The sequence below is a fragment of the Salminus brasiliensis genome, chromosome 10 (genome assembly GCF_030463535.1).
Source record: "Salminus brasiliensis chromosome 10, fSalBra1.hap2, whole genome shotgun sequence".
Classification (NCBI taxonomy): domain Eukaryota; kingdom Metazoa; phylum Chordata; class Actinopteri; order Characiformes; family Bryconidae; genus Salminus; species Salminus brasiliensis.
In genome coordinates, this window is record NC_132887.1 from 38063634 (window position 1) to 38089577 (window position 25944).

The following is a 25944-nucleotide window of genomic DNA, read 5'->3' on the forward strand; positions in this document are numbered from 1 at the left end:
TCAACACAGACATCAGTGCAGGAAGGGGTTATATCAGGTAGTCCTGGCTGAACACTGTACCGAGGTCTCCCTCCGCTGGGGAGAGCTGGTCTAGAGCGGGCCTGTTTTGACTCTTCCTTTTGGCAGGAGATGACATGATATTTTGAGGCACAACACCTTTAAAGATACACAGCATGATCAAAAGTATTTACACCTGCAGGAGCTTTTATGACGTCCCATTCTAAAGCCATAGGCATTAGGAAGTAGTTGGTCCCCCTTCGCAGCTCTAACAGCTTCCATTCCTCTGGGACAGGCTTGGTCAGACCCTGGACGAGAGGGCCTGGCTCGCAATCTCTGTTCTAGTTCTTCCCCCAGGTTAGAGCTCTGTGTGGGCCAGTCGATGTCTTCCACACCAACCTCACCACCAGACCATGTCTTTGTGGAGCTTGCTCTGTGCACTGAGACAGAAAAAAGGGCCTTCTCCAAACCGTCAGGAAGTGTACCGGTGTCCCAAACCATTTCCCTTCACTGGAAGTAAAGGTGGCCTACAGGCCAACCCCTGAAAAAACAACCCCATGACATTATCCCTCCTCCACCAAACTCTACAGCTGGCACAGTGAAGTCAGGCAGGTCTCGTTCTCCTGGCGTTCTCCTAAGCACATACAGATTACCTCAGGAGTTTTTTGGAGGACCTGGAGTCCTGTCCTCCATAGGTAGACAATTTGCATCATAATGTCCTTTCAGACATGCACAGTAACCCAGGTCACTTTGTTGGACATTGCCAAAATATAAACACACGTGTCCGGATCAACAGACTTTATCCCACCAGCCCTCTAGTACAAAGTCTGGGTAACTGCCCAGAGAATTCACAGTGGGCGTGATGACGACATCATTATGGATGAGTCCGCAGCCTCGTTGGCCATCTTGCCTAAACCCCACGGAACATTTCCTGCAGTGAGAGCATGGAAAATCTCCAGCTGTGCAGTACATGTATGAAAAGGTACATTTGCAAACATTTTCTAGAGTTCATGGGTCCTATATTACACCCTTCGTAAGGCACGGCGCGATGCTTATTGCTATCTTACACCCCGCCAACAGTCTATTTTCACGCCTGCGTCGTTTAAACAGCAACAGTGTTTAAGCGAATATATCTACGCCAATGGACGCGGTGGTCTCGAAATGAGCCAATCAGCAATTTCTGGCGTATTGCTACGTGTCTTGGCAGTGGAAAACACAGAAGCTCCACTGACTGAAAACAGTCTAGACAGACGTTCGTCAACAGTCAGACGTTCGTTGCTATCTTGGCAGTGAATTGTCAACACAGGCGCGTTCAGCCCGATGCTCGTACACCCCCCCTACGCTTTACACCACTGAAATAGCAATCTGCCAAAGTCAGACTGACCGCACCTGGCTCTTAAAGGGAATGACGAAAGACATGCTGATTGGTTTATTACTGCACGCTACGCCCAAAACATACCCATGATTCATTAAGAGACTTAGTACATGACTGTTGTGGGTTTTGAGCCACGCAAGGTGTACTTTTCCCGTTGTTATGATAGCAAAGACACACCGACACGCCCTAAATTAAGCTGCACAGTGTGCGGTTGGAGGTTCGACTGAAGGTCCCTAAAATAGGGCCCCATATGATAAGACAGCTAGAAATAAACAATAGGATGTAAAGAAGTGCTTCATTAAAATATGTTTAATTATGTTAACTTTAAACAGTAGTAAGACATTCTGAGATTCAACACTGGCAAACGTGCTGTGAAGTCTCAAATCCACAAGGCGGACTCCTGAGTCATAAACTGACCACAGTGTGAAGAGCGCCAGAACGTCCATCATCACCTGACGTCCTCTGTGTTTGGGAAGAAAAGTCCAGTGTGCCGACTCCAGTGGTTCAATACAAGACCAGTGTCATTGACAGGTTATCGACTTCTTTGTAACATCCAGTACTGCAGGCAGTCGACGCAGTCGTCAGGTGTCCTTCTCCCTTCTCTGACCTTCAGCAAACTGAATAACAACTGTGAAAAGTCTTGGCTTGAGGTCAAAGTATAGTCAGCTCATCCATGAGGTTCTCCATGGCAGTGAAGGTGTCACAAAGGTTAAGAGGAGTGTAAGTGGTCTCCACAGGCCCAGTGCTCTTGCTGTGCTCTTTAACGATGGCCCAGATTTCTTCACGAGCCTCGTCCATGGCCTCAGCATGCTCGGTCCACCTGAGGAACAGGCCTATACACAAATCAGACAGGGAGGTTGAGGTTCGAACAGCTTGGCTCATACGGGTGTAACTAATCTCAAGCTTTCATATAAATCGCTAGAATGAAACAGGATATGTAGATACTATACAATGATCAGCCATAACATTAGTACCACCTAATTAGTGCCAAATATTGAGTAGGTATGGACTCCACAAGATATCTGAAGGTGTCCTGTTGTGGTGTCTGGCACCAAGAGTGGTGCAGTGGGGCCTTTACAGATCACCTCAATGAGCCTTAGGTGCCCATGACCCTGTCGTTGGTTTACCGGTTGTCCTTTCTTTAGCACTTTTGGCCTGCCTGATGTTTTGGAGAGGTTCCGACCCAGTCGTCAAGCCATTCTTACACCTTCCTGCTTCCAACAACATATCACCTTTAAGAAGTGACTTGCTGCAGGAGCTACTGTAGATGAAGATTACCAATGTTTTTTTCACTTGTCGGTTGTGATAATGTTATGGCTGATTGGTGCATAGCCCACAAGGGATGTCATGCAATTGCTTTCCCACCCAGATTCGGTCTAGCGCAGCATTTCGTCCGATATTGACCCCATCTTTGTGCTTCTATAGATAATACAGGCAGGATGAGCTGCAGTAAATCTCTTTAGTGTTTTTAGTTCAGTTTCTATAATCGACATTCTGGACTGATTGCTTCAGTGTAGCTGAGACTTTTCTTAAAATGACTGTTTTATAGTGTTTAATATCTTAAAACACTTGGTTTTCTATAGCGTTTGTGCGTTAAAATTTGTTTTGAAAGCCCCCACATAATTCTTTCAGAAATTTGGCACATGCTCAGAGCACTTTAGACCTCTAAAGTGTTCTGTCACCGTCTAAGAACGCTCCTCACTGCCGACGGCTGTGAATTACGCTTATTAATTGTGTCTAGAGGACGCCAGCAGCGGTAAAAACAAAGGATCAGCACTGGATCAGGCCTAAAACAGCCGAAATCCAGTCCATTCAAACATGCCTAATACTTTTACATTGCGGCACTGTATGCATTCAACCTAAACCATTACTACAGCTGTAAACAAACCTGGTTCTTTAACCGATATGCTTTGACTATGACAACAACTGGATCATTGATAATAAGTAAGCAGCTGAATATTTGGTGTTTGGTGTTTAACAGACTCACCAGTCCACAGCTGGAGGGACTGGGGATGCACTGAAGGCCAGATTGCCAGCTCTGTGGGTTCGTAAAGTGGGTTAATGTACTGCTCTCTCTCCTCACACTGCAACAAGAACTGGAACAAACAGTGGGTGTTCTCCCTCACCCCCAAAGAACATCTTAGAACAGAGAGAGCAGGAGAATGAAGAAGGAGGAGGAGAACATTCAAAACATTACTGATGGCAAATGAACACATGTTGACTTATCAATAGTGACTGAGCTCAAATACATCAATTATGAACCAAATCTAAAAAACACAGAGACGCAGTTAAGCCTTACAGTTCTCACTGTTGTGGCATTTTTTTTGTTGTGCCTAAATATCAGTGACATTTGTTATATTGTTATATTTATTTTTCCCTATCACTAGCAATGTCCCCAACACTAGGAGGATGAAGACTAGCACAGGTCTCCTCCGGCACATGTGAAGCCATCACATCAGTAGGTGGCCAGTGCGCTCGAAGGACAGCTAACAGACACCTGTGCTGACCAACACTCACAAGGAGTGACATGGGGAGGAAGTGACATCAACCCGCCACTGAGAGAGCAAGGCCGATTGTGAGCTCCCTCTCTAACTCAAGTAGCATGACCAGGGATTCGAACCAGCAATCCCAGGACCATAGTGGCAGCGCCTTAGTCGGTTGTACTGCTCAGACCCAATAAACAGTCATTTTGAAGGTTAGTTTAGGGTTAGGATTAGGGTTCAGGTTAACCGTTAAGGCTTGCTAGCCCTCACCGTTCCTGCTCGTTGTTGCAGAGGAAGGTGCCGTAGTCAGAGGCGTAGGCGTCCTGTGCCAGCCTCAGCAGCAAGGCCTCGCTGAACTCCAGCGCCAGCGGGAACTGCCTCCACAGCTGCCATACGCAGTCCAGCAGCAGCAGAAAGGACGGGCACTCCAGTCTCAGACGGGCGTGGGAGTAGGCCGAGCGGGCGCAGCGCTGCTGGAACGGGTGTCCTGCCTGACGCATGGGGCACAAACAACAAGAATCATGATGGCCATAGCACGGGATCTGGTGATAGCAGTAACGCCATGGGAGTGGGGCTCAACTTTACGGTGTTCCTGCAGGACACCAGCTAAGGTCATTCAGTAGCTATCAAGCTACTTCGGAAGTGCCCACTATGAAGGCAATCCGAAGCTTTAGATGAAGCTGAAGTTGCCTTCTAATTCTCCAGCATAGGAGACAATCCTGACTGACTGGATGTTGTTCTAACATTTAATAAAATTCATTGCACATACAAAACATATTTAAATATTATATTAGATATTGTTTATAAATGTTTATGTATTTTTACAGCCCTTTCCAACCCCTTATGACTCAACATTTTTCTGTAATTTTTATGTATTTATTTATTTATTTTAATTTTTTATGCCATTTATGTACAATATGTCAGTATTGCAAAAGAAATTGTTTATTTATTTTAAATTATTTTTTATTCTAAAGTATTCATTCATTCTTAAATTATTTACTAATTTTAAAAAATCAATAAATTAACCCTCATTACCATTAATAACACTTTCCTTTCCATCCGTTTTATGTCTCCTAGTGTCTTAGCAACGTTTGATGCCATGTGTATATAATATATATATACGTGTTTTATTTATTAGTAGTTTTATTCATTGCTGTATTTTACCAACCTTTTTTTTAGCACCATATATTCAATTCTGAGACTCTCTGTCTAGTTTGGCACTCAAACAGGCGCTGAGCGTTGGTCTTTAAAATGCATGAGCTCACTAACGTGTCATTTTTGACGAGGAAAAGCCAGCGGAGCACGCAACGCCGGCACGGTGACTATATAAACAGGATTTGTAAACAGGATTTAAACAGTGTTGAGTCGTGACTGTCGAGTTTTAGGAGACGTTATCGCTTCCTACATCAGCTTGTAGAAACCCACACACACCACACGCACACACTCCCTCACCTGTACCCACTCTTTCTCCAGGAGTTGAAGGAAGCCTCTGAATGTTCTGGAGGCAGGGTCGAGGATGAGCTGAGCCAGGGTGGTCACCAGCAACGTGGTGTCCGTGCCCTCAGAGCCGTGCACCAGCACCGAGTGACTGTCCCTGTAAGAAAAATACACCACTGGAACTATGGCTGCAGCCGCTCACAGAGCGTAGGGACTGTGCATGTAAGAAGGCCAAAGAAGTAACAGATTAGCACGGGTATGTGCTTTTAATTATGTAAATGTTTAATAGTTCATGAGTCCTACTACCAAAAATCTCCTTTTGAGCCCATATCTATACTAAATAAGGCCAGTCTAAAAATACTGCCCATAATTTCTGAGTGCTTGGTCCCCGATAATTGCCAATGTAATTCCAACACTATCCCTCAGCTTTAATATTGGTTACAGTTATCAGTCCATAGAAATCACTGTGTTCTGCATCAATAACAGACTAAATATGAGCTGGATTATTGGATATTATATCTCTGGGTTGGGCGAAAAATCTCCAGAATGGTGAGAGACTTGATGCTAAATGCCACCGTTGTTTAAACTGGAATGTTATTAGATGTTATTCCTTGTTATTTCATTATTTAATGTTATTAGTTCATTAGTTATTAAATTGTTAGATCTTATTAGTTCTTATTAGCTGTTTTAGATGTTGTTATTTTATTATTTGTAATTAGACCATTAGGAGTTAAATAGATTATTAAATAATATTAGACTACTAAATGTTGTTATTACATGTTAATAGTTTTTAGAACATTAGATATTTATTAGAGTATTAGATATGATCAGTTTATTAGCTGTTATTGGTTTTCATTAGATTATTACATGTTTATTAGTTGTTATTACATTATGAGATTGCATTATTGTATTTGTTATTAGACTATTAGATGTTATTAGGTTATTACTTATTATTGTATTAGTTGTTATTACATGTTAATAGTTTATTAGATGTTATTAGACTAGTAGATGTTATTTAGTAGTTGGTATTACATTATTTGATGTTTTTATCTTATTAGTTAATTGTTTATTAGTTATTAGATTTAGATGTTATTGGATTATGACATTGAATTATTGGCTCTCATTGGTTGCTGTTATTAGTTTATTTGTTACAATTGAAATTTGGAATATACTGTATATGTAGCGAAATCATAAAAATGAGGGGGCTTAGGCCGACTGAGCCCAGTCATAGTGCTGCCACGGCTTCCCCGCCAAACTGAACCAGAACTGGATCTGTTCCAGGAATAGATCCAGAACAGAGCTCACCTCTCCACGCACTCTGCCACCAGGCCTGCTGTGGACAGAGCACTGTGAACATGAGACAGCCACTTGGAGTTCTCCAGCTTGCTCAGCCAGCGGTCCATACTGTGCGATGGGTCGCCACATGCTTCTACCAGCTTGATCAAACTCTCCTGCAGTACCTTACCTCTGCCAATACACCCACACCCAGACACCCACACACACACACACACACACACAGAGAGATCAAGTCACTGAGGTACTGTTAGACACATGGTAAAACTAATCACCCCATCTGCTTGTTTTACAGATGCCTTTAACAGTATTCTATTAGCATTAACCAAGTATGAGCACTTGGGTAGAGTGTAGTGTGGAGTACTGTGGTCTCCATACTAGTATCCAAGCTTAGAGGTGCGTTGAATATATTACATTGGTTAACATGCAGATAGCCTATAGGGTCAGAGGCGTCATGGTCAGTCAGATATCGCCTGTTGTAACTGCCTAGATCGTAGAAGTCCTAAAGATTTTCTCCACAATAGTAACTTCAGCAGGAGGAGAAGGTTCTGTAAAATTTCATATGTAGGTTTAATAAATAAGGGTAATTTCATTTGGCCCATTCCTCATGAAATGTTTTTTTTTTAATATTGTAAAGAAATTCAAACAGAAAACAAGCAGATTATGAGATTCTGATATGACAACAACAGCAGGAAGCTGTACAGAAACACGAAGGTGTGTTAGTAATGTGTACCTCTCCATGTGTCTGTGTAACCTCCTCCACGGCCGGTAGAAGGATTTAGACTCGAACCCTCCTCCCGTCATCCTGGCCTGCTGAGCTTGCTGGGCGGAGCGTGTGTCTATGATGTAACCCAACTCTGACTCGTCAATCACCGCCTGGAGGAGGAGCTCGTCCTCCCTACACCTCTTCCTATTGGCCCCCGTCATGGGCTGGCTGCTGCGCATGATCACCTTGCCAATGATGAGAATCACTTTTCATTATTTATTATGGGTGTTGAGCTTCCCTCACAGATTCTTTCATTTTTCTCTACTATAATTCTTTCCTAAAACACAGGTACACTGTAAAAAATGCAGCAAAACTGAGCCGCAAAAGCATTAGCAAATGAGCTGCGGCTGAAACTGATGAAATACTAATGTGTAAGATGTTTAGTCTGTGGCCCCGCCCCCTTAATCTGTTTAGTCCCATCAGCAGGTCAGAGCTCCCCCTATCACATGGGGAAATCCTTCCTATTCTCAGACGCCTGACCATGCAGGGCTGTGGTGTTGAAAGGATTTGAACTTATGACCTCCTGAGTCTCCTGATAAGCAAGCAGTGAGACAGTTGCTCCTCTCTAGAGATGTGAAACCATGTGCATTTCTGTGTCTGAGAAAGAAGGGAAGGATACATTTAATCCAAACTGTGTTTTTATGTAGTGCAATTTCACAGCTCTAGACCGGCCCTACGGCCTAACTGCTGTCTGAGGAGATCATAAGTTCAAAGCCTAGCAAGAGCTCAGCGCTTTATTTTTAGAAGCCTTCCTCCCAGTCTGGGGACGTCACGTGATAGTGGAGTTTCGATCCTGCCGATGTGAATAAACAGTAAACAAATTGAGGGGGGAGGAGCCACAGACTGAAAAGACTGAACAGTGTGTAATCATGTTTCAGCTGCAGCTCATTTGCAAATGCTTTTGAGGGTTAACTCAACATGGATTGTTGATCAAACTGAGATGCAGAAGTAAGAAATGTTAAATGCAAACTAATTTCTATATTATATATTCTATATAATTCTACAGACCAACTAGGTCCTATCCACCTACAGTATTGCTGATTAATGAATGTGTCCCTCTCTCACCATGCTGTTTCTATGATGACAGTAGCAGAGCACGGGGAATCTTCCCCCCTGACGGAATCGCGCCGCCTTCATGAGCGTGTCGTCATCTATAGCACTGGGTACGATCACGGTACCCGGATACGACGGACACACAGAGAAATCAGAGTTCACTTTGCTCAGCCTCCACCTGTCCCACTGTTGGACCAAAATACAAGGAAGAACAAAAAAGAGAAAGCAGTCAATATTAATAATAATAATAACAATAATAATAACAATAAAAAGATGATATCTTAAATCATTTTGCTCTGTAGTAACGGACTAACAGGCCATAGGATGAGGATGTACAGAGGAGTTTAAGTAAATAAAAAAAGTAAAGTAATTAAAACTCACTTGGACCAGATTATTCTACTTATTCATACATTTATTGGCCTGCAATAATATCTATGATTTCTTAAAGCAATGTTATGCAAGAATTAGTCTTTTTGGCACCGGGGCTCCCCCTACAGTTGGGTAAAGTAATTCACTTTTACACCACTGCAATAAATACGAATCACGTTTTGAGTGCCCCCTCATGGACAGCTGTGTATGTGCATTTGCTGACAAGCTAAGAGATTCAGAGAGTGTCCCAAAACATTTGTCCATATTTGACGTCTGTTACGATTGGCTGTTCAATTTCACGCCTCAGGCTGAAACACTCTGCAAAGCACTTAAATCCAACACCACTTAACTACACACAAACAGCCTGACACAGACTCTTGAGGCGAGAGCTGTCACCCGTATAGTGCTGCTTTCCTGTGAGAGCAGGTCCCACACGTGCCCCACACCAGCAATAGTTCACTTCCTGTGCCAAGCCAACTGCTTCCTGTTTGTCTTCCTTTAGGGTTATGAAACAGTGTCTTAGAATGGCTGACGTCTGTGTATGTGTGTGTGTGTGTGTGTGTGTGTGTATACAGCTCACCAGTCTCTCTGTTTGTGTGTAGTCCTGCTCTGGTGAGGACAGACCCCAGGGGTCGTTCAGACTTAGCTGACGTGGCCGGTGGAAAAACGGGTACATCACTGTCACACTCTCCAAGGAGGAAAGAGCCTGAAAAGACACACACACACACACACACACACACACACACACACACACACACACACACACACTAACCCTTAGAAGTAGCAGTGATCACCAGTGAGTAAAATAAAGATACTATATATCCAAAAGTTTGTGGACACCCCTTCCCTATTCAGCCTAAGCTCTCCATGCTCCATGGTGTGGTCTAGAGGAGTATAAGTGGTTGGTAGTTGCTATAGTGTTTCTGATATAGTGGTTGCTGTGGTATCCCAGATGGTTGGTTGGCTGTTGGTTTGCTAGGTGGTTTCCACCTGCATTAACGGCCACCCAGGTGTTGAAATGCACTCACAGCTGTATAATCTCCACAAACAAGCACCACTAATAGAACACCACACCACAACAATCAGTTGCTATGGTGTTGCTAAGTGTTTGCTATGGAGTTGCTTAATAGTATAGTAGGCGGTTGTTAGGTTGTTGCTATGTGATTGCTGTGCTATCCAAGGGCGTAGGATTGTATGGTGTTCCGAAACAGTTGTTAGGTTGTTGCTATGGTGATGCTAGCTGGTTGCTATGGAGTTGCTTAATGGAAAGGCAGGTGGTTGTTAAGTTGTTGCTATGGTGTTGCTAAGTGGTTGCTGTGCTATCCTAGGCCATTGCTAGGGGGTTGGTATGGAGATGCTTAAGGTTTGCTGGGTGGTTGATACTGAGTGAATCTGGTGGTTGCTAGGGCTATAGTATCCCAGATGGTTGCCATGTGTATATGGAGCCGCTAAGTGGCTGGTATTTGCTATGGCGTTGCTCAGTGGTTGCTATGGTATTCCAAATGATTACCAGGGAGTTAGTAGATGGGGTTGGTAGATGCATGCTACAGTGTTGCTATGTGGTTGATATGGTATATCCCAGGTTGGTGATGTGGAGTCTGAGGTGGTTGTTAGGGTGTTTCCTGAGCAGTGTGGTGGATTGGGTGGGTATATGCACCCCATTCATTCCTATGGGACAGCAGCTGCTCAGTTTGTACCTCTATGGAGCTGGCAATGTTCAGGCACTCTTCCATGCCAGGAATGTCCAGCTGGAGAATGCGCAGGTCCTTGCATTTGATGATGATGGTACCTGATGAGCCAGTTGTCCTGTATGTTGAAAACACACACACACACACACACACACATGAAGGGTGGTGTTGTAGGAGGGGATTTCACAGCCTTTGGTGCCTCAGACAAAACCAAAACAAAGTTATGAGGAAGCAGGAAAGCCACAGTGAGCAGACGACGAAGGAGAAGCGGCTTATCTGCACCATCGGGGGTCTGGTTTCCTCAACATACAGGACATGTTCTGACCAGTTTGGACCAGCACGCCTTCTCTTTACACAGAAAAGCAGGAAGAGTGACACAAAGGCATTGTTGGGCCTTCGTCCTTGAGCGCAAACCCACCAAAACTCCATGTGTGGTAGGAGAAGCAGCACACTTAGGCCTAGACAGAGGAAGGCAAAGACACTGGAAAGACGGCAGGCGACAGTAAAAGTCAGGTTCGGCAAACTCGGTGATAAAAGCAACGCAGTGCACAGAAGCAACGAGCTGGAAAAGGAGCTTCTGAGGCCGCTGGATGTTCTTCATTTGAGGCAAGCTGTAAAACTGCAAATGCAACCGCTGTCCAGACCAGAAGCTGCCCTTTTAAAAGTGATGGTCAGGCTATGTAGCCGATCAGCAAAACATGGATTGATTGATGGTAATCATGATGGTGTAATTGTCATGACTGATCGCTGACGGCTGACCCCAGATGCAGTCAATGTTTGGTAAATACTGGGCTTAGACTGTCATCAATTCCATCTCTGTACATACACACCAAAAGCTGTGTGCAAAGATCTGGATGTGCTTTGACCAGCAGATTGAGCCATTTCTTGGGGAGATTGGTGACAGTCTGAGTCCAGCGTTTGTTAGCAATGTTAGCCTAGCATCACCCGTTCCTAACAAAAGAAGGAAATTTCAGATGTTAAACATGTGTTTGGTTGATTGACTGCATCTGAGGTCAGTAATAACAGTTGAAATGATAGATGAAATGCAAATTTGGACTGAATCACCACTTCAGTACTAACTCAGTGTCCTTCAATCGTCACAGCAGACTACAAACCAGGTCATTAGGAATGGGCAACTTCTCTCTGGACCAGCCACGTTTTGCTCTCCAGAGGCGAAAACGCGAGCGTTGAAGGTGGATGGAATTGAGTGCTGCATCAAACCTTTGGCTTTGGCCAGCCTGGGAGGGCTGCGGGTATCCTAGCAGATTCTCAACACTAATACAGAGAGAGCAGTGGATAAAAATGGCATTAGTGCACAGGCCTAGAGATTTCTTGGCCTGGGTCATATAAATGAACCTTTATTCATTGAATTAACACTGACCGGCCACTTTATTAGAAACCTTTACCTTGAGGCTCCACCTTGCCGATGTACATTTAGGACATGTGGACATAATCTGTGTAAGCCTTCCTTCAGCCTTTCGTCAGAGGTCAGTTTCTAATCACATTCTTGTGGCCGGAGACTGACCAATGATGACTGGGATATGAGGCTGATGGACTGTGCAGCAACAGGCAAGCTACCGTCTGTAACCGTATACAGTGGAATGCAAAAGTTATGTGAGTACTGTGGACTGAAGATTTTGTCCAGAATGAGCAATGGTACACTATATGTCCAAATGTTTGTGGACACCCCTTCTAACGAATGTATTCAGCCACTTCACGTTGCACCCATTGCTGACACAGATATGCAAATGCACACAGCATTGAGCTGTGGAGCAGTGGAACGGTGGGATCTCTGGAATGATGGTTAAAGCTCTATTGAATACTTTTGGGATGAGTTGGGGGGTGATTATTATCCAACACCCTGACCTCGCTAACACTCTTGTCACTGAATGCAATCAGCAATCAAATCCTCACAGCAATTCGCCTCCAAAATCTAGTAGAAAGCCTTCTTCCCTGGACAGTAGAGACAGTTACTCCAACAAATGCGATACTCTTGATACTTTTAATTTCAAAAAAAGAAACATTAAATGAGCAGGTGTCCCAATACTTTTACCCATATTTAAAGAACACCTGTCCAACTGTTAAGCATGGGGGTGGATGGATCATGTTTTGAGATTGTGTTGCAGCCTGTGGCACAGGGAACGTTTTACTGGCAGAGGGACGAATGGATTCAACTACATACCAGCAAATTTTGGATGCAAAGATCTCACTGTAAAAAGCTGAGGATGAAAGAGGATGGCTGATATAGCCTGATATTGATCCTAAACACATCAAAATCCACAACAGACCCAGGAGGTGCTAGCTAGAGGCCTTCACAGCCCCCCCCCAACATAGACATCTTCAAGAATATGGGGAAAGACCTCAAAAGAACAGGGCAGCAAGACGGCCCAAGAGAAGAGTCCCCCCCAACTAAAACTAAAAGACTCTTAGCTTAGCTTCAGTGATACTGACCATGCAGGGTGCCAAGACTTCTGCTGCTGGTAATTTTTCCTTTTTTGCTATTTGAAACTCAATGAAAATCCGAATATTTTGGTAATCAGATCATCTGCTACTCGCTTAGCTATTTCACGCTAACAGATATTTTAACCAGGAGTGCCCAAACTTTTGCATGCCACTGTACTGCCTGTTAGTAGTTAATGATTCATCGAATAAGCAAGCCAAGGCAAACACCTCCCGTACTCCCATCTTAATAATATTTGCATGTATAACACAACACACAGTTCAGAAAGGCGGGACCTCTGTGATCAGTGCATACGGTGCCAGGTAGTCACATGCAGTGAGCAAACAGGAGCCATCTGGGAGCTTCAGCTTTGAGGAACAAAGACCTGTGAGGGCCAAACTTACTGCAGTAGTATGGTTAACTCCCCTAAAAGCCTATACGCAGGCCTACACTTCAGTTCCTCACCTCATAACTGCTTTTACAACAATTTCACAGAGCCCAGAATAGAGCCCTGTGGGACGCCACACACTATGCTAAACTATTACCAAATAATTCACAGTAGTTTCTGCATTAATAGCAGGATTTATAACAGTGTAATAAACCTGAGGGTCAAAAGGTTAATATACACGTGAACCAACTTCACTGGACAACACATGAAAACCTTTTTTTTTAACATATTTAAACATATGGAGGATTTGGAACAGTGTCCTTTGGACAACTGAATCTTTAGCCTTGCTCTGATGGTTTTTTAGACAGCAAGGGAACGTCTCCCATTAAAATCAGACTTGTTTGGTCTCGTTCTGATGGTAGACGCTGTACTTTGACATCAAATGTGGCAAGCAAGAGCTACCTGGAGGTCCCATGATGACATTTTAGGACTGTTGGAGACTTCTGTACGCATCTGGTGGTCTTCTCTTCGGCTGAACTTGCTCGGACGGTCCGATCTGGCCATGTTGCTCAGTTGTTTCAGTTGTGAATGATGTAGCGGACAGTGGAACGGCTGATTTCTAATAGTTCTGAGATCTTTCTAACCCCCTTCCTAGACTCACCTGCATCTACTCTCATCTGCCTTACTTCTGAAGGCCCCAGAGAGCTCCTTGGATGCTCTCTGGCCATGGTGATCTTCAGCACTCGCCTCAACCATCAAGATCAGAGGTTTAAATGAGAGACAGGCTCCTCCAGGATCCTCTCTGACCATGTTCTGATCACTTGCACATGGTCCTAATTGCAGGGGGTTCTGACTTTTCTAATCTTCATCTCTCAGTACTGATCTAATGCTGATTAAATGTCCATATGTTTAAATATGTAAAGGCAAGGGTTTAATGGGGTGTCCAAATACTTTACATGCCTGTGGATAGATAGATAGATAGCTAGCTAGAATGAAAGCAGTTAGCTAGCTGAAGGCTCAAAATGATGAAAATATGCTGAAATTAAAACTGAAACTAAAACTATCCAAATAAAACAGAGTTTAATTCTAAAACTAAGATAAATAAAATAAATAAAAACTACAATAAAATCTCACTTTTATCCCCAAAACTAGTTTAAACCTCATTAAATCGTCAAATTATTATATTTATAACTATTATAGCCCAATATTCTGCACACAGGTCGCTAATCTCACCTCTTCTCGACGGCATCTATGTTCCTGAGGAGCAGCAGAAGTTGCCACTCGCTCCCCTCCTCTCTGTCCGAGAACAGGAGGTGGTGGCCGGTCACGCACAGGGTGCCCCTGACCGGCGGCTGGAAAGGCAGTTTTAGGAGCACGTGTTCGACATTGGCCGTTTTAATGTGCTCGGAAAACTCCATTCTCGTCCGTCTGGGTGGGAGAGGTCCACCACCACCACCACCACCATACACGCTGGAGAAGCTCACTGTCAGACACAGCCTCAGAACAGCGACCGCTACCGCCTTCCTCCCACTCGCTGCTTAGCAACGAAGCGCCCCGCCCACCTCAGCTTCTCAAACCCACTCGTTTTCCGACAAGTTCCGCCTCCTGTGCTGTGATTGGTTGGAAATTCATACTGACAAGCAGTCCGCCAATCGGGTGAAGAAATCAACTAGAAAATCAACTTAAACTTAATTTAAAAATGTACAAAATAAATAGATAATAAATTAATTAATTAATTAAAAAGAATCAAAGCTGAAAATTAAAATAAAGTAAAGTAAAAAAAGTTACCAGTTGACCAGTTTAGCTCATGGTCAGCATAGGGGGTGTTTTTTGAGTGTGATGAACTAGCTGGTCTACCAGCATGACCAGCTTGGCCGAGCTAGTCAGCTAGCTAGCATGATCAAGCTGGTTGACCAGCCTGACCAGACTTGTCCACCAGTCTGACCATCTTAAACTAGCTGGTTCCCCAGCCTGACCATGCATCACCTCCAAGCTGGTTGACCAGACTTGTCCACCAGTCTGACCATCTTAAACTAGCTGGTTCTCCAGCCTGACCATGCCTCACCTCCAAGCTGGTTGACCAGACTTGTTCACCAGTATGATCATCTTACCCAAAATGGTCAACCAGCATAACCAGGCTGGTTCACCATCTTAACCAAACTGGTCAACATGCATGACCAAACTGGTTGACCAGCCTGACCAGACTTGTCCACCAGTCTGACTATCTTAACCTAGCTCGTTCCCCAGCCTGTCCAGGTCTATCTTCCAAGCTGGTTGACCAGACCTGTCCACCAGTATGACCGTCTTACCCAAACTGGTCGACCAGCATAACCATGCTGGTTTACCATCTTTACCATACCGGTCAACCAGCATTATCCAGCTGCTTGACCAGCTTGGCCATGCGTTAACCGCTAGGACCATCTTAACTAAGCTCGGTTGACCTGTCTGACCACACTTGTCCACCAGTATGACCATCTTAACTGAACTGGTCGACCAGCTTGACCAGACTTGTCCACCAGTATGACCATCTTACCCAAACTGGCTGACCAGCATAACCAGGCTGGTTTACCATCTTAACCATACCGGTCAACCAGCATTATCCAGCTGCTTGGCCAGCTTGGCCATGCGTTAACCGCTAGGACCATCTTAACTAAGCTTGGTTGACCTGTCTGACCAGACTTGTCCACCAGCATGACCACCTTAACCAAGCAAGCCGACCAGCATAACCCGTAAGACCGCCAGCATAACAGGTTGACCAGTTTGACCACTTGTCAACCAGTATGACCAGTTGGGTCAAGTTGGTCATGCTGGTAGACCAGCTAATTCATCAAACTCAAACGAAAACACAGGCTATGCTGGTCAAGGGCTAGGCTGGTCAACCTCACGGTTTAGGCCTGGAGGACCAGTTTTTCAACCACCTTGTCCATCAAAGACCAGCAAAGCATGACATTCCTATAAATATTGGGAGTCCTGGTTATCAGTTACCTACCACTAACCAATCCCAGCGCGGGAGAGGTGGGACTTGTCTGAATACGGGTGGAAAACGAAACAATAGCTTTGATGAGTGGAAGTGAGACTCCACCGTGGTTTAGCCTCGGACTGGAGCTGGCTGTACATTCAGAAGAATGTAGGTCAGTCTGAGGTGTGGCTAGTCCGCTTGGTCCACTGATAAGCAGACTATTATTAAATACTTTCGTTTTCTTGGATGTGTGTGTGTATGTGTATGTGTGTGTGTGTGTGTGGGGGGGGGCGGTTAGTGGGCTGATCTGCAGAGCTGCACAGCAGAAGGAAATGACAGAGTTTCGCAAGGTTTGCAAAAAAACGCCTGCAGAAGCCTGTGGGTTCAGCTGGTTGGTCAGTCGTTACTCACGGTGGATTGGGTAAAACACTGAAGCTACCCGAAACATCAAGGGTTATAATCATAGGGTTTGTCCCTTATCAGCTGCATCAACAGCTTCTACTCTGCTGAGAAGGCTTCAAAACAGATGTTGGAACCTGGCTGTGAGAATTAGACTGTACTCAGCCATAAGAACATACTAAAGACAAGGGCTTCTATGACTACATTAGCCAAACCTAGGCCTAGGCCCTACTTCCTGTCCTCTTAGTGCATGCCCACAGGCTGCCACCAGGGGTCCTCCTCTCCTTGGTTATCGGTGATTTCAACCACCGACAGTCAGTTTGTCTCCAGAGAGGGTTCATGAGTCTCCTATATATGATGGTTGGTGCCTCTCTAGACACTGAAAGACCTCAATGTTGAGTTTATGGACTTGTCCAGTAAAGTCCACGCAACTGTGTTGAGTAGCTTCCAGGACAGTGCTCCAAGAAGTCCAATAAATCACACACAAGTGACGTGAGTGCATTTTAATGAGCTGTATTGATGAATTGATTGTTTATTAAATGGATAGTTGATAGTTGGTTGTGCATTACTACTATAAATCAGATTAAAGCAACACTATGTAGTATGTGTGGTTGGTGTGGCGCAACAGATAACACCACTACATGCCAGTGAGTTACCAGACCATGTGGGAGACTGGGGTTCGATTCCCGGTCTGGGTGACTATGCTGCGCTACACCAATAAGAGTCCTTGGGCAAGACTCCTAACACTACATTGGCCATCCTCTGTAATACCAGTAACCTTGTAAGTCGCTCTGGATAAGAGCGTCTGCTAAATGCCATAAATGTAAAATGTAATGTAGTATTTTTGATGCTCTGATGACTTGTAATATATATATATATATAAATAACTTGTGTTTCTTCACATGACTTTCAGTGACAGTTCTGTATCCCCCAGCTTGTCCAGAAAAACATGTGTCCTTTGGTAGTAGCTCAAATCACAAATTACACTTTCAGTCTGTAGGGGGAGCCCAGGAGCAAGAACTGCCCATTCTCCATAGGGTTGCTTTAATACGGTCATGTTCTACTACAGCTAATGAACTAATGAAGAGTGGGTTAATGGCTTGCTGGAAGAAAGTGGATGGATACAAGAGAAACATAAAAATCAGCAGTTTATAATCTTTAAAACACTTCAAATAAAAAAATTTCCTAATATTACTCCTCAATTTTAGATTTTTAGACAGTTTTATTTAGCCAATTAGCTAACAACTCGTTAGGCCTCTCCACCTATCATTATATTAGGCTCCCGACACTGGACGGGTGAGGACTGACACATGCCTCCTCCGATACATGCCCTACCAGCCACCACCAATGCATGAGAGCTGGGCACCCGGCGCTTTCCTCCCAGCGTTGCCCGAAAATTGGTTGCCTGGTGACGTTGCATTAGCGGCAGGCGCTAGCAGACGCTAGCAGACGCTAGCAGACGAGCAAGCTGTCCCACCCCCTGGAGAGAGCAAGACCAACTGCGCTCTCTCGGGCTCCGGCTGCTGATGGCAGGCAGCACTATGACCCGGGATTCGAACCAGCGACCACATATACCTGCTTATCCTCTCACTGTCCAATTACTTTTGAGATTTCAGAAATGGAGGGACTGTGGAGGGACACCTTCAGAGGTCTGGTTGAGTAAGCAGGCACAAGAGGAACATACACAATAATGGGTGTAATAAAATAATAGGTGGTTTTATTGTTATGGCTGATCGTAGCCACGCCCCCTCTCTTGGAAGCAGCCAATGGGGAGCGAGCTGCCGCCGTATAAAAGTTGCTCAAACAGCTGGAGCAGTTGTTGATGATGGAGTTTAAAGAGCACAGCTCGGACGAGGGCGAACCGGAGGACCTGGGACAGCGTGAAGGCGCTGACCGCCAAGCTGAACCTGGAGACCCGCCGGCCGTCCTATGTGGAGTGGCGGGAGAGGCCTGCGCAGCGGGCGGCCGGAGAGGGGCGTGTGGAGGCGGCGGACGGAGCGAGCACCGTCTGCGGGTTTAGACACCATAGACGAGGCGCTGGAGTGGCTGAGGAGGGAGCTGGTAAGAGAGAAGGAGAGAGGGGGAGAGGGGGAGAGAGACAGAGAGAGAGACAGAGAGAGAGAGGGAGAGAGAGGGAGAGGGAGAGAGAGAGAGAGAGAGAGAGAGGGGAGAGAGAGAGAGAGAGGGGAGAGAGAGAGAGAGAGAGAGAGAGAGAGAAGAGATGAGAGAGAGAGAGAGAGTGAGAGAGGAGAGAGAGAGAGGAGACGGAGAGAGAGAGAGAGAGAGAGAGAGAGGGAGAGGGAGGGAGAGAGGAGAGAGGAGAGGGACGAGGGAGAGAGAGGAGAGAGAGAGAGGAGAGAGAGGGGAGGGAGAGGGAGAGAGGGAGAGGGAGAGAGGGAGAGGGAGAGAGAGAGAGAGGGAGAGATGGGAGAGGGAGAGAGAGAGAGAGGGAGAGGGAGAGGGAGAGGGAGAGGGAGAGAGAGAGAGAGAGGGAGAGAGAGAAGAGAGAGGAGGAGAGGAGAGAGAGGGAGAGAGAGGCAGGTCTGGGTCTTTTATTAAATGATGTCCATTAAAGAAGCCCAGTCCCACCACTTAAACCATTCAGCACCTCATTCCTGGCTAATGGCATTATTTTTACCTTAAATATGATACTTTTGAGATGATTTCTCATTATTTTAAGATCATTTATCATTATTTTATTGTTACTTCTTGATATTAGAGATGTTTTCTACTGTATTCTGAGATGCTTTCTTGTTAATTTAAGAAACCTCGTCATTTTGAGATGATTTCACATCATCTTGTGACCTGCAGGTCCTTATTTTGACATAATTTCTTGTTATTTAATGAATTTAAATAACATAATTTTGAGATACTTTCTTAATATATATATATATATATATGTATTAAGAAAAAGTAACTTTAATTGTTTAATTGTTTAATTGTTGATTTCTCATTATAAGATCATTTATAATTATAATACAGAGATGCTTTTTTTCATTAATTGTTCGATGATTTCTTAGTATTTCATCCTCAATATCATCTTGTGACCCGCAAGTACTTATTTTGACATCATTTCTTGTTATTTAATACAAATATAATCTAAATAACATAATTTTGAGATACTTTCTTAATATATATATGTATTAAGAAAGTAACTTTAAATTGTTTGATAATTTCTCATTATAAGATCATTTATCATTATTTTATTGTTACTTCTTGATATTAGAGATGTTTTCTACTGTATTCTGAGATGTTTTCTTGTTAATTTAAAAAACCTCGTCATTTTGAAATTATTTTACATCATCTTGTGACCCGCAAGTACTTATTTTGACATCATATCTTGTTATTTAATATAAATATAATCTAAATAACATACTTTTGAGGTACTTTCTTAATATATATATACATATAAATGTGTGTGTGTGTGTGTGTGTGTGTGTGTATATATATGCGTTATATATCATATATGCGTATATATATATATATAATATATATATATATATATATAATATATATATATATGTATTAAAGAAAGTAACTTTAATTGTTGATTTCTCAGTATTTTCTCATGCTTTCTTGTTGATTTAGAGAACCTCGTCTTTTTGAGATGATTTCACATCATCTTGTGACCCCGGCAGGTCCCTATTTTGAAATCATATCTTGTTATTTAATGCATTTAAATAACTTAATTTTAAGATACATATATAGATATATATATAAAGAAAGTAACTTTTAATTGTTCGATGATTTCTCAGTATTTCATCATCAATATCATCATGTGACCAAGTTAATTAAGATTAGATAAGATATTCCTTTTATTAGTCCCACAGTGGGGAAATTCTCAGTGTCACAGCAGAAAGGGACAGCAAGACACTCAGTTACAAAAAAAATGTAGATTCAATAATTTACACTATATACACAGTAAACCTCGAATTATTCAGAGATATTGAGATATTGAGTTAATTTCTCTTTCATTTGTCATACTTTCTCAATATTTTGATAAGACTTCTGATTACTTTGATTACTTTTTGCTTGAAATTGTGTTTGTGATGTTAAGTGGCCAAAATCCAATGTCTTTCAAACGTCACATCCCAGTGTCATAGTGAGGTCAATTAAGAACATTGAGTTGTGAGGTGTGGTGACCAAAACCCAACGTTTGCTAAACGTTAATAATGATAACGTCCACACAGTGTGAAACTGTAACATTATTAGATGTTGATAAGTTTATAAGTCATGGTGTTGAGTAACACGAGTAACGTCACGTCTGCTAAACTGCATAATGTGAACATCCACACAATTTGAAAATTCTGACCTTGTTAGATTAAAATTGTAATATTAAAATATTACTAATATTAATATTAGTTAATATTTTGCCAGTTTTAAATGATGTTAAATAACCAACATTTTGAGGTCAACTTAAAGTATTTTTGATCAAAACTTTGACCAAACTTTAACGTCTGGCTAACGTCTGTGAGCTCAGATCTCGCACCATAAATTCAGCCAGCACATCAAACACAGCAGTCAGATAATCAAATAATTCCACCAGATCAAACAGCCACAGTACAAAGCCTTCCTTCAACACCAGACTGACCCGTAACCATTATGCAAACACTCAGGTTTGTTACGCATGCAGGTAAAGTACACTGATTGTTCGTGGTGCTGTGGTGAGAACACTCTGGTTTAGGCCAGTGGTTCTAAACCTTTTGTCTCCAACCCTTCTTTTGGAGAGCTACCACCTTCCTGCAGGTTTCTGCTCCAACCCAACAATCGAACACACCTCAATCAGCCACTTCAGTGACTTCTGAAGGCAGTACTGGTTGTATCCAAAGTCTACCGTAAGGTCTCAGAAGCTCTCCTGGAGCAGAGTTGGAGATCCCTGGCTTACACTCTGGCCTTATAATCTGGGGGTTAGTGCAATGATGATGTAAAACAATGGAAAACACACTGGACTCTGGACGCCACTCGGAAAGACCATAACATAGATCATCAACCACCATGCTGCCTAATGCCCGACATGGGCTAGAGGGGTATAAAGCCCCCCAGCAGCATTGAGCTGTGGAGCTGTGAAAGAACTGTGTTCTCTGGAATGATGGATATGGTGATCTACCCAACCATCTGACCTCCCTAAAGCTTTTGTCACTGAATGCAATCAAATCCTCACAGCAATGCTCCTCCAAAATCTAGTAGAAAGCCTTCCTCCTCCTTGGACAGTAAAGAAAGTTACTCCAACAAAAAGCAGGAGAAACTGTTTTTGAATACCTTAAATATGGAAGAAACAGTGAACGAGCAGGTTGTCCCAATACTTTTGTCCACATGATTAGTGCATGCTAGCCCAATGTAACTGGTCCAAAAAGTCACCAGTGCTATTGGACATCTTGGATGCATTTCTTCAGGTTGAATTAATTGCCCACCTGGGTATGCAACCTAGGTAACCACATGGGTTATTTCAGCCAATAGAAACACATCTGTGGTGGCCGGAGGTGATAGCCGACAGCTGATATATATTCACTATATAACAGTGGATGTATAGCTCTTGTGGGCTCATTCTTGAGGTTGAGGTAAGGGTCCGCTAAACTGGCAGCTACTTCCTTTTTCATGTCACTATGCAAGGGTTCCCACCAGGGTCCACCACACTGGCCCATGGGGATTGCCCCCATTCTCCTGATCACTGGTATAGTCTGGTTGGGTCACAAAGCTTATGAGGGCTTTGGCAGGCTTCATTCATGACCCCCGTTGGGCTGTGTTTACATCCAGAAGCTGCAGAAGCTGCAGAGTGGTGTTTCAGCAGCGCTGTGGGCGAGGTGCACATGCTGTGTGCACCATTAGGAATGATGGGAACCAAACCATTTGAATAAGATCTGCTTTGAAAACAAGTGAAGCCCAGTCTGGACGGAGATCCCGAGGCCTACGCCCCAATTCAACAGCCTTGATTTTGCTCTCGGAAGATTATTTAGGCCATGTGTCATTAGATTGCCCGTTTATTTGATGGCACACATTGAAGCAGCACTCAAACAAACAGGGCTAATCACTCAGATACGTCAGCGAGAAGCGGTGAGCAATGGCCGTAAAAAAAAGCGAGTCTGGGAGATTACAGCTTCCTGGGCGTCACTGTTGGGACAATATTGACTCAAGTTCGCTCACCTTTAAATCCCATCCAGGTGCACCAGCGCTCGGCTTCGCTCAGGTGCGTGCGTACGCCTGCGACACTCGCAGGGGTGTGAGCCTTCTCTGGCTACTCACCAGATAGGTGATCAGCCTCGTCTGAGCGAGACTGCTTGAGCCTGAGCCGGGCATCGTGCTTAAGCGTGTAATTTTTAGCCGGCTGCATGGATAAGATCTCTGGAGCACAGGCAAAGGCGGTGAAATGTGAGGCCGCATGACCGTATCAGCTCACACAAAGACCAGTCGACCAGTTCTGTAGGCACACATTCCAGCAAGCCGAGCGACAAAAGAAGGCCACTTAAGGAGCCAGGTAGATTTTCACTGGGGCCGGTGCCCCCCTGTAGCACCCACACCTTCTTCTGTCCCTCTTTCCCTCGCTCTAATCCATCCCTTATATTGTTCTCGTCTTCTCTCTCTCTCTCTTTTCCGCAGAGGGAGATGCAGCTGCAGGATAACCGGCTGGCCCGGCAGCTGATCCGCCTTGCCGCGGGGGAGAGATCCACCAGCTGAAGGTGGAGCAGGCGTGTCACCGGCACAAAAGAGATGCTGGACGACGCCACGCTGGAGCTGGAGGAGTGCGGCGAGGAGTCCGACCTTGCTCTGCGACATCCCGCTGAAGGCCGCCTTCGCCCTGTCCACGCCGCTCAAACAGATGGGCCTCACCAAGATGAACCTCAACGCCAGGCGCTTCTCCCTCTGCTAGAGAGGGAGGGAACCTGAGCTACAAGCACAAAGGAACAAGCCATGACACTTGCAGACAAGATGCCAAGCCTTAGATCAGGGATTTTCCGTTCACAGCCTTAAAGGTCAAAAGGACCAAGCTGCAGCTTTCCAAACCTTCCCTTTTTTTTTAGGCATCTGCTGCGGCAACAATGGCCAATCAGCTGCATTGTTCGCTTGCAGCGATTGGAAAGAACAGGGCCTGACTTAGCTCTGGAGATCCAGTGCCTTAGATACTGTTACCTGGTACACAATGTGCCTATATTTGGTTGATAACCCAGCCAACATGCTCATGTGGGGCTCACGTGGGAAGCTCACTAGGTGGCTTCCAGGAGGGCTTGGGCTCTGAGTGTGTTGTTACCGGGACCCTGTTGGGCTTCCTGAATTGGGCCATTGTGTCTAATCTCACATGGGTCTCATCTAGGCCTTATGTGCAGTGTGCAACCCAAACGGGGCCCATGTTTAAAACCCTTACTGACCCTGGTGGGCATCCATGTGTGGGGTCAGAATGGAACCCGTGGACTAAGGTTTCTGGGTCCTAATTGAGCCGCTCATACAGACCCCACATGGGCATGTTATCTGGGACAATAGAAACCCCTAAACACTTACATGTATGTTTCATGTATGTATCTTGTGACGTGTGTGTTTTTAATGCCTATTATTTGTGGGGGGGAGAGAAGGGCTTAGGCTCCTGCTGAAACCAAAGTACTCCCAAATGAAAAGGCCGCACCCCCAGGGTCAGGCCTAGGTCCTGCATCGTTTTTCAGTTGGGTCATTTAAGGCAGGATAGTCACTCAGATTGAGTCCCATCTAGACTGTAGCTGTAGAGTAGTGCTATTCAAGCTTTGGGGAGTTTGAGATCATATGGTTGTGCACCGTTCCCAGAAGGCCTTATACATTGACCCTTATGGGCCCTTATCCAGAGAGGCTTTAAATTGTATGTATTTGAATGCAGGGTCTTAGGAGTCTTGTAGAGGTGGTGTGGTTTCCTGTGGGGGGATCAATCAAACCTAGTGAAATCCAATGCCAGTTCATTGTAGATGGTGGGTGATGACACAGGATCATATCAGTGTTGTAAAAGGTAGGTAGGTTAGGGAGAAACAGGTGTGGAGGCAGACCGGCAGACCGGCAGACCGGTCACAGGAGAAAATGCTGTGTCTCTCTCTCCGCCCCCAGCTTCTCCGTCTCATCCCGACTTCGAACTGTTCCAAAAGGCAGTCTCACAGGAAGCCTGGGGTCCTGGTCAGGATTTCGGACACTCCATCACTCTAGAACAAAAATAACTGCACTGGCTAGAGGAGTCAGATATCGGGTGGGGGTGGGTTGGGTTAATACAGCATGTGCTTTAATCCAAGCACAGCTTTGTCACTGTTTTCTTCTGCCGACTACAGAAATACTTCTCCCATAAATGCTAATGTTGCTAAAAGTGTATGAAAAGCTAAACGTGGGAGGCTAGGATGTTGTGTTGGGGGGCTTGAAGTAGTCCTAAGTTGTTGTGAATTTACCAAAACTAATAAATCTTTAATTTATGTCAAATAATAAACTTTACCACCCTGTACTTTACGTCTTTTTATTTTCATGCATTCATGTAAAAAACAAAAAGATTATACAGTATAGGGTATTTGACGAGTCAAGTTCCTGCTGGACCACGCCCCCTTTGGTTGGACTGAGTGGCAAAACATTCCGCAACAAGCGATTACCTGCTCAAGCTAAAGGCGGCTGGACTCAACAGCGACCTATCCAAATTACTGAAGAACTAATGGTCCATGTACAGCGATATTTAGCCAGGCACATCCAGAGGCTCACTGAGGCTCAATTCACACTGGTTTAGAGGATAAAGCCTCATATCTGAGAGCACAGTTGAGTCGAGTGAGTGGTCTTAGGAGTGTTTTCCACTGTTTTCAGGCTCATTTAGTAGCCTGGCTCATCCAGGTTGCTTGCTTTCCCTCTTACTTGAACTTAGCATGACGCTAACTTGCAACTACAGTGGCTTCCGTTTTTTCTGACTGGACAGGATGTGTTTGTGTGTGCATTTGCACGCCTGTGTCAGCAATGGGTGCAACTTAAAGCAGCTGAATGCGCTCATTAGAAAGGTGTCCACAAACTTTTCTGGATTTAGATCCGGACCATTACACCCCTTTAACCAGCCTGAACCACCGTTCACATGAGCCATGGTCGGGTCTATCTTCATGCTGTTGACCCCAAATCCAGACCCCACCATGTTCTCTCCTCGTTAACTGTGCCGTTCTGGGGTCCCGCACGTTCTCCCGCACGTTTCAGTGCCTGGATTCTGGTTGTTTCTGCGAACTGCAGTACTGCGTTAGCTGCTCTTGAGCTTTCAGCAAGCTTTTCAGTCTGTAGCTCAGAATTCCTGCTGAATCTGTACATTCAGTCACTCAACAGCCTTTTCTGCTA

At 44.5% G+C, this 25944-nt stretch overlaps 2 protein-coding genes across 3 annotated transcripts; one reads left to right on the top strand and one right to left on the bottom strand.

The window, feature by feature from the left end:
- Positions 1-1666: 1666 nt before the first annotated feature.
- On the bottom strand, positions 1667-14784 carry LOC140564497 (myotubularin-related protein 9). 2 transcript variants are annotated; one of them, XM_072690028.1, is made up of 11 exons: positions 14523-14784; positions 11683-11736; positions 10471-10579; positions 9354-9479; positions 8417-8590; positions 7319-7536; positions 6598-6759; positions 5308-5449; positions 4126-4346; positions 3360-3511; positions 1667-2205 (listed from the first exon to the last, which is right to left on the bottom strand). In XM_072690028.1, the coding sequence occupies exons 1-11, from the start codon at positions 14705-14707 to the stop codon at positions 2024-2026; spliced, it is 1725 nt and encodes a 574-aa protein (XP_072546129.1). In that variant the 5' UTR covers positions 14708-14784; the 3' UTR covers positions 1667-2023. The 2 variants fall into 2 exon arrangements, with proteins under 2 accessions (XP_072546129.1, XP_072546131.1); XM_072690030.1 differs by lacking the exon at positions 11683-11736.
- Positions 14785-18472: 3688 nt separating this feature from the next.
- On the top strand, positions 18473-24113 carry fam167b (family with sequence similarity 167 member B). Its single transcript, XM_072690558.1, is given in 7 exon segments — positions 18473-18520; positions 18522-18665; positions 18667-18708; positions 23242-23295; positions 23298-23345; positions 23347-23403; positions 23405-24113. Coding segments are annotated over 7 exon segments (501 nt in total). The 3' UTR covers positions 23513-24113.
- Positions 24114-25944: the final 1831 nt, after the last annotated feature.

Excerpts from the sequence above, each read along its gene's own strand:
- LOC140564497 (XM_072690028.1), bottom strand. The coding sequence starts at position 14,707 with ATGGAGTTTTCCGAGCACATTAAAACGGCCAATGTCGAACACGTGCTC. Across the intron at positions 10,580-11,682 it reads CAGGCTGGCCAAAGCCAAAG|GACAACTGGCTCATCAGGTA; the intron begins GTTTGATGCAGC and ends TTCAACATACAG. Across the intron at positions 7,537-8,416 it reads GTCATCATAGAAACAGCATG|GTGATCATGCGCAGCAGCCA; the intron begins GTGAGAGAGGGA and ends ATCATTGGCAAG.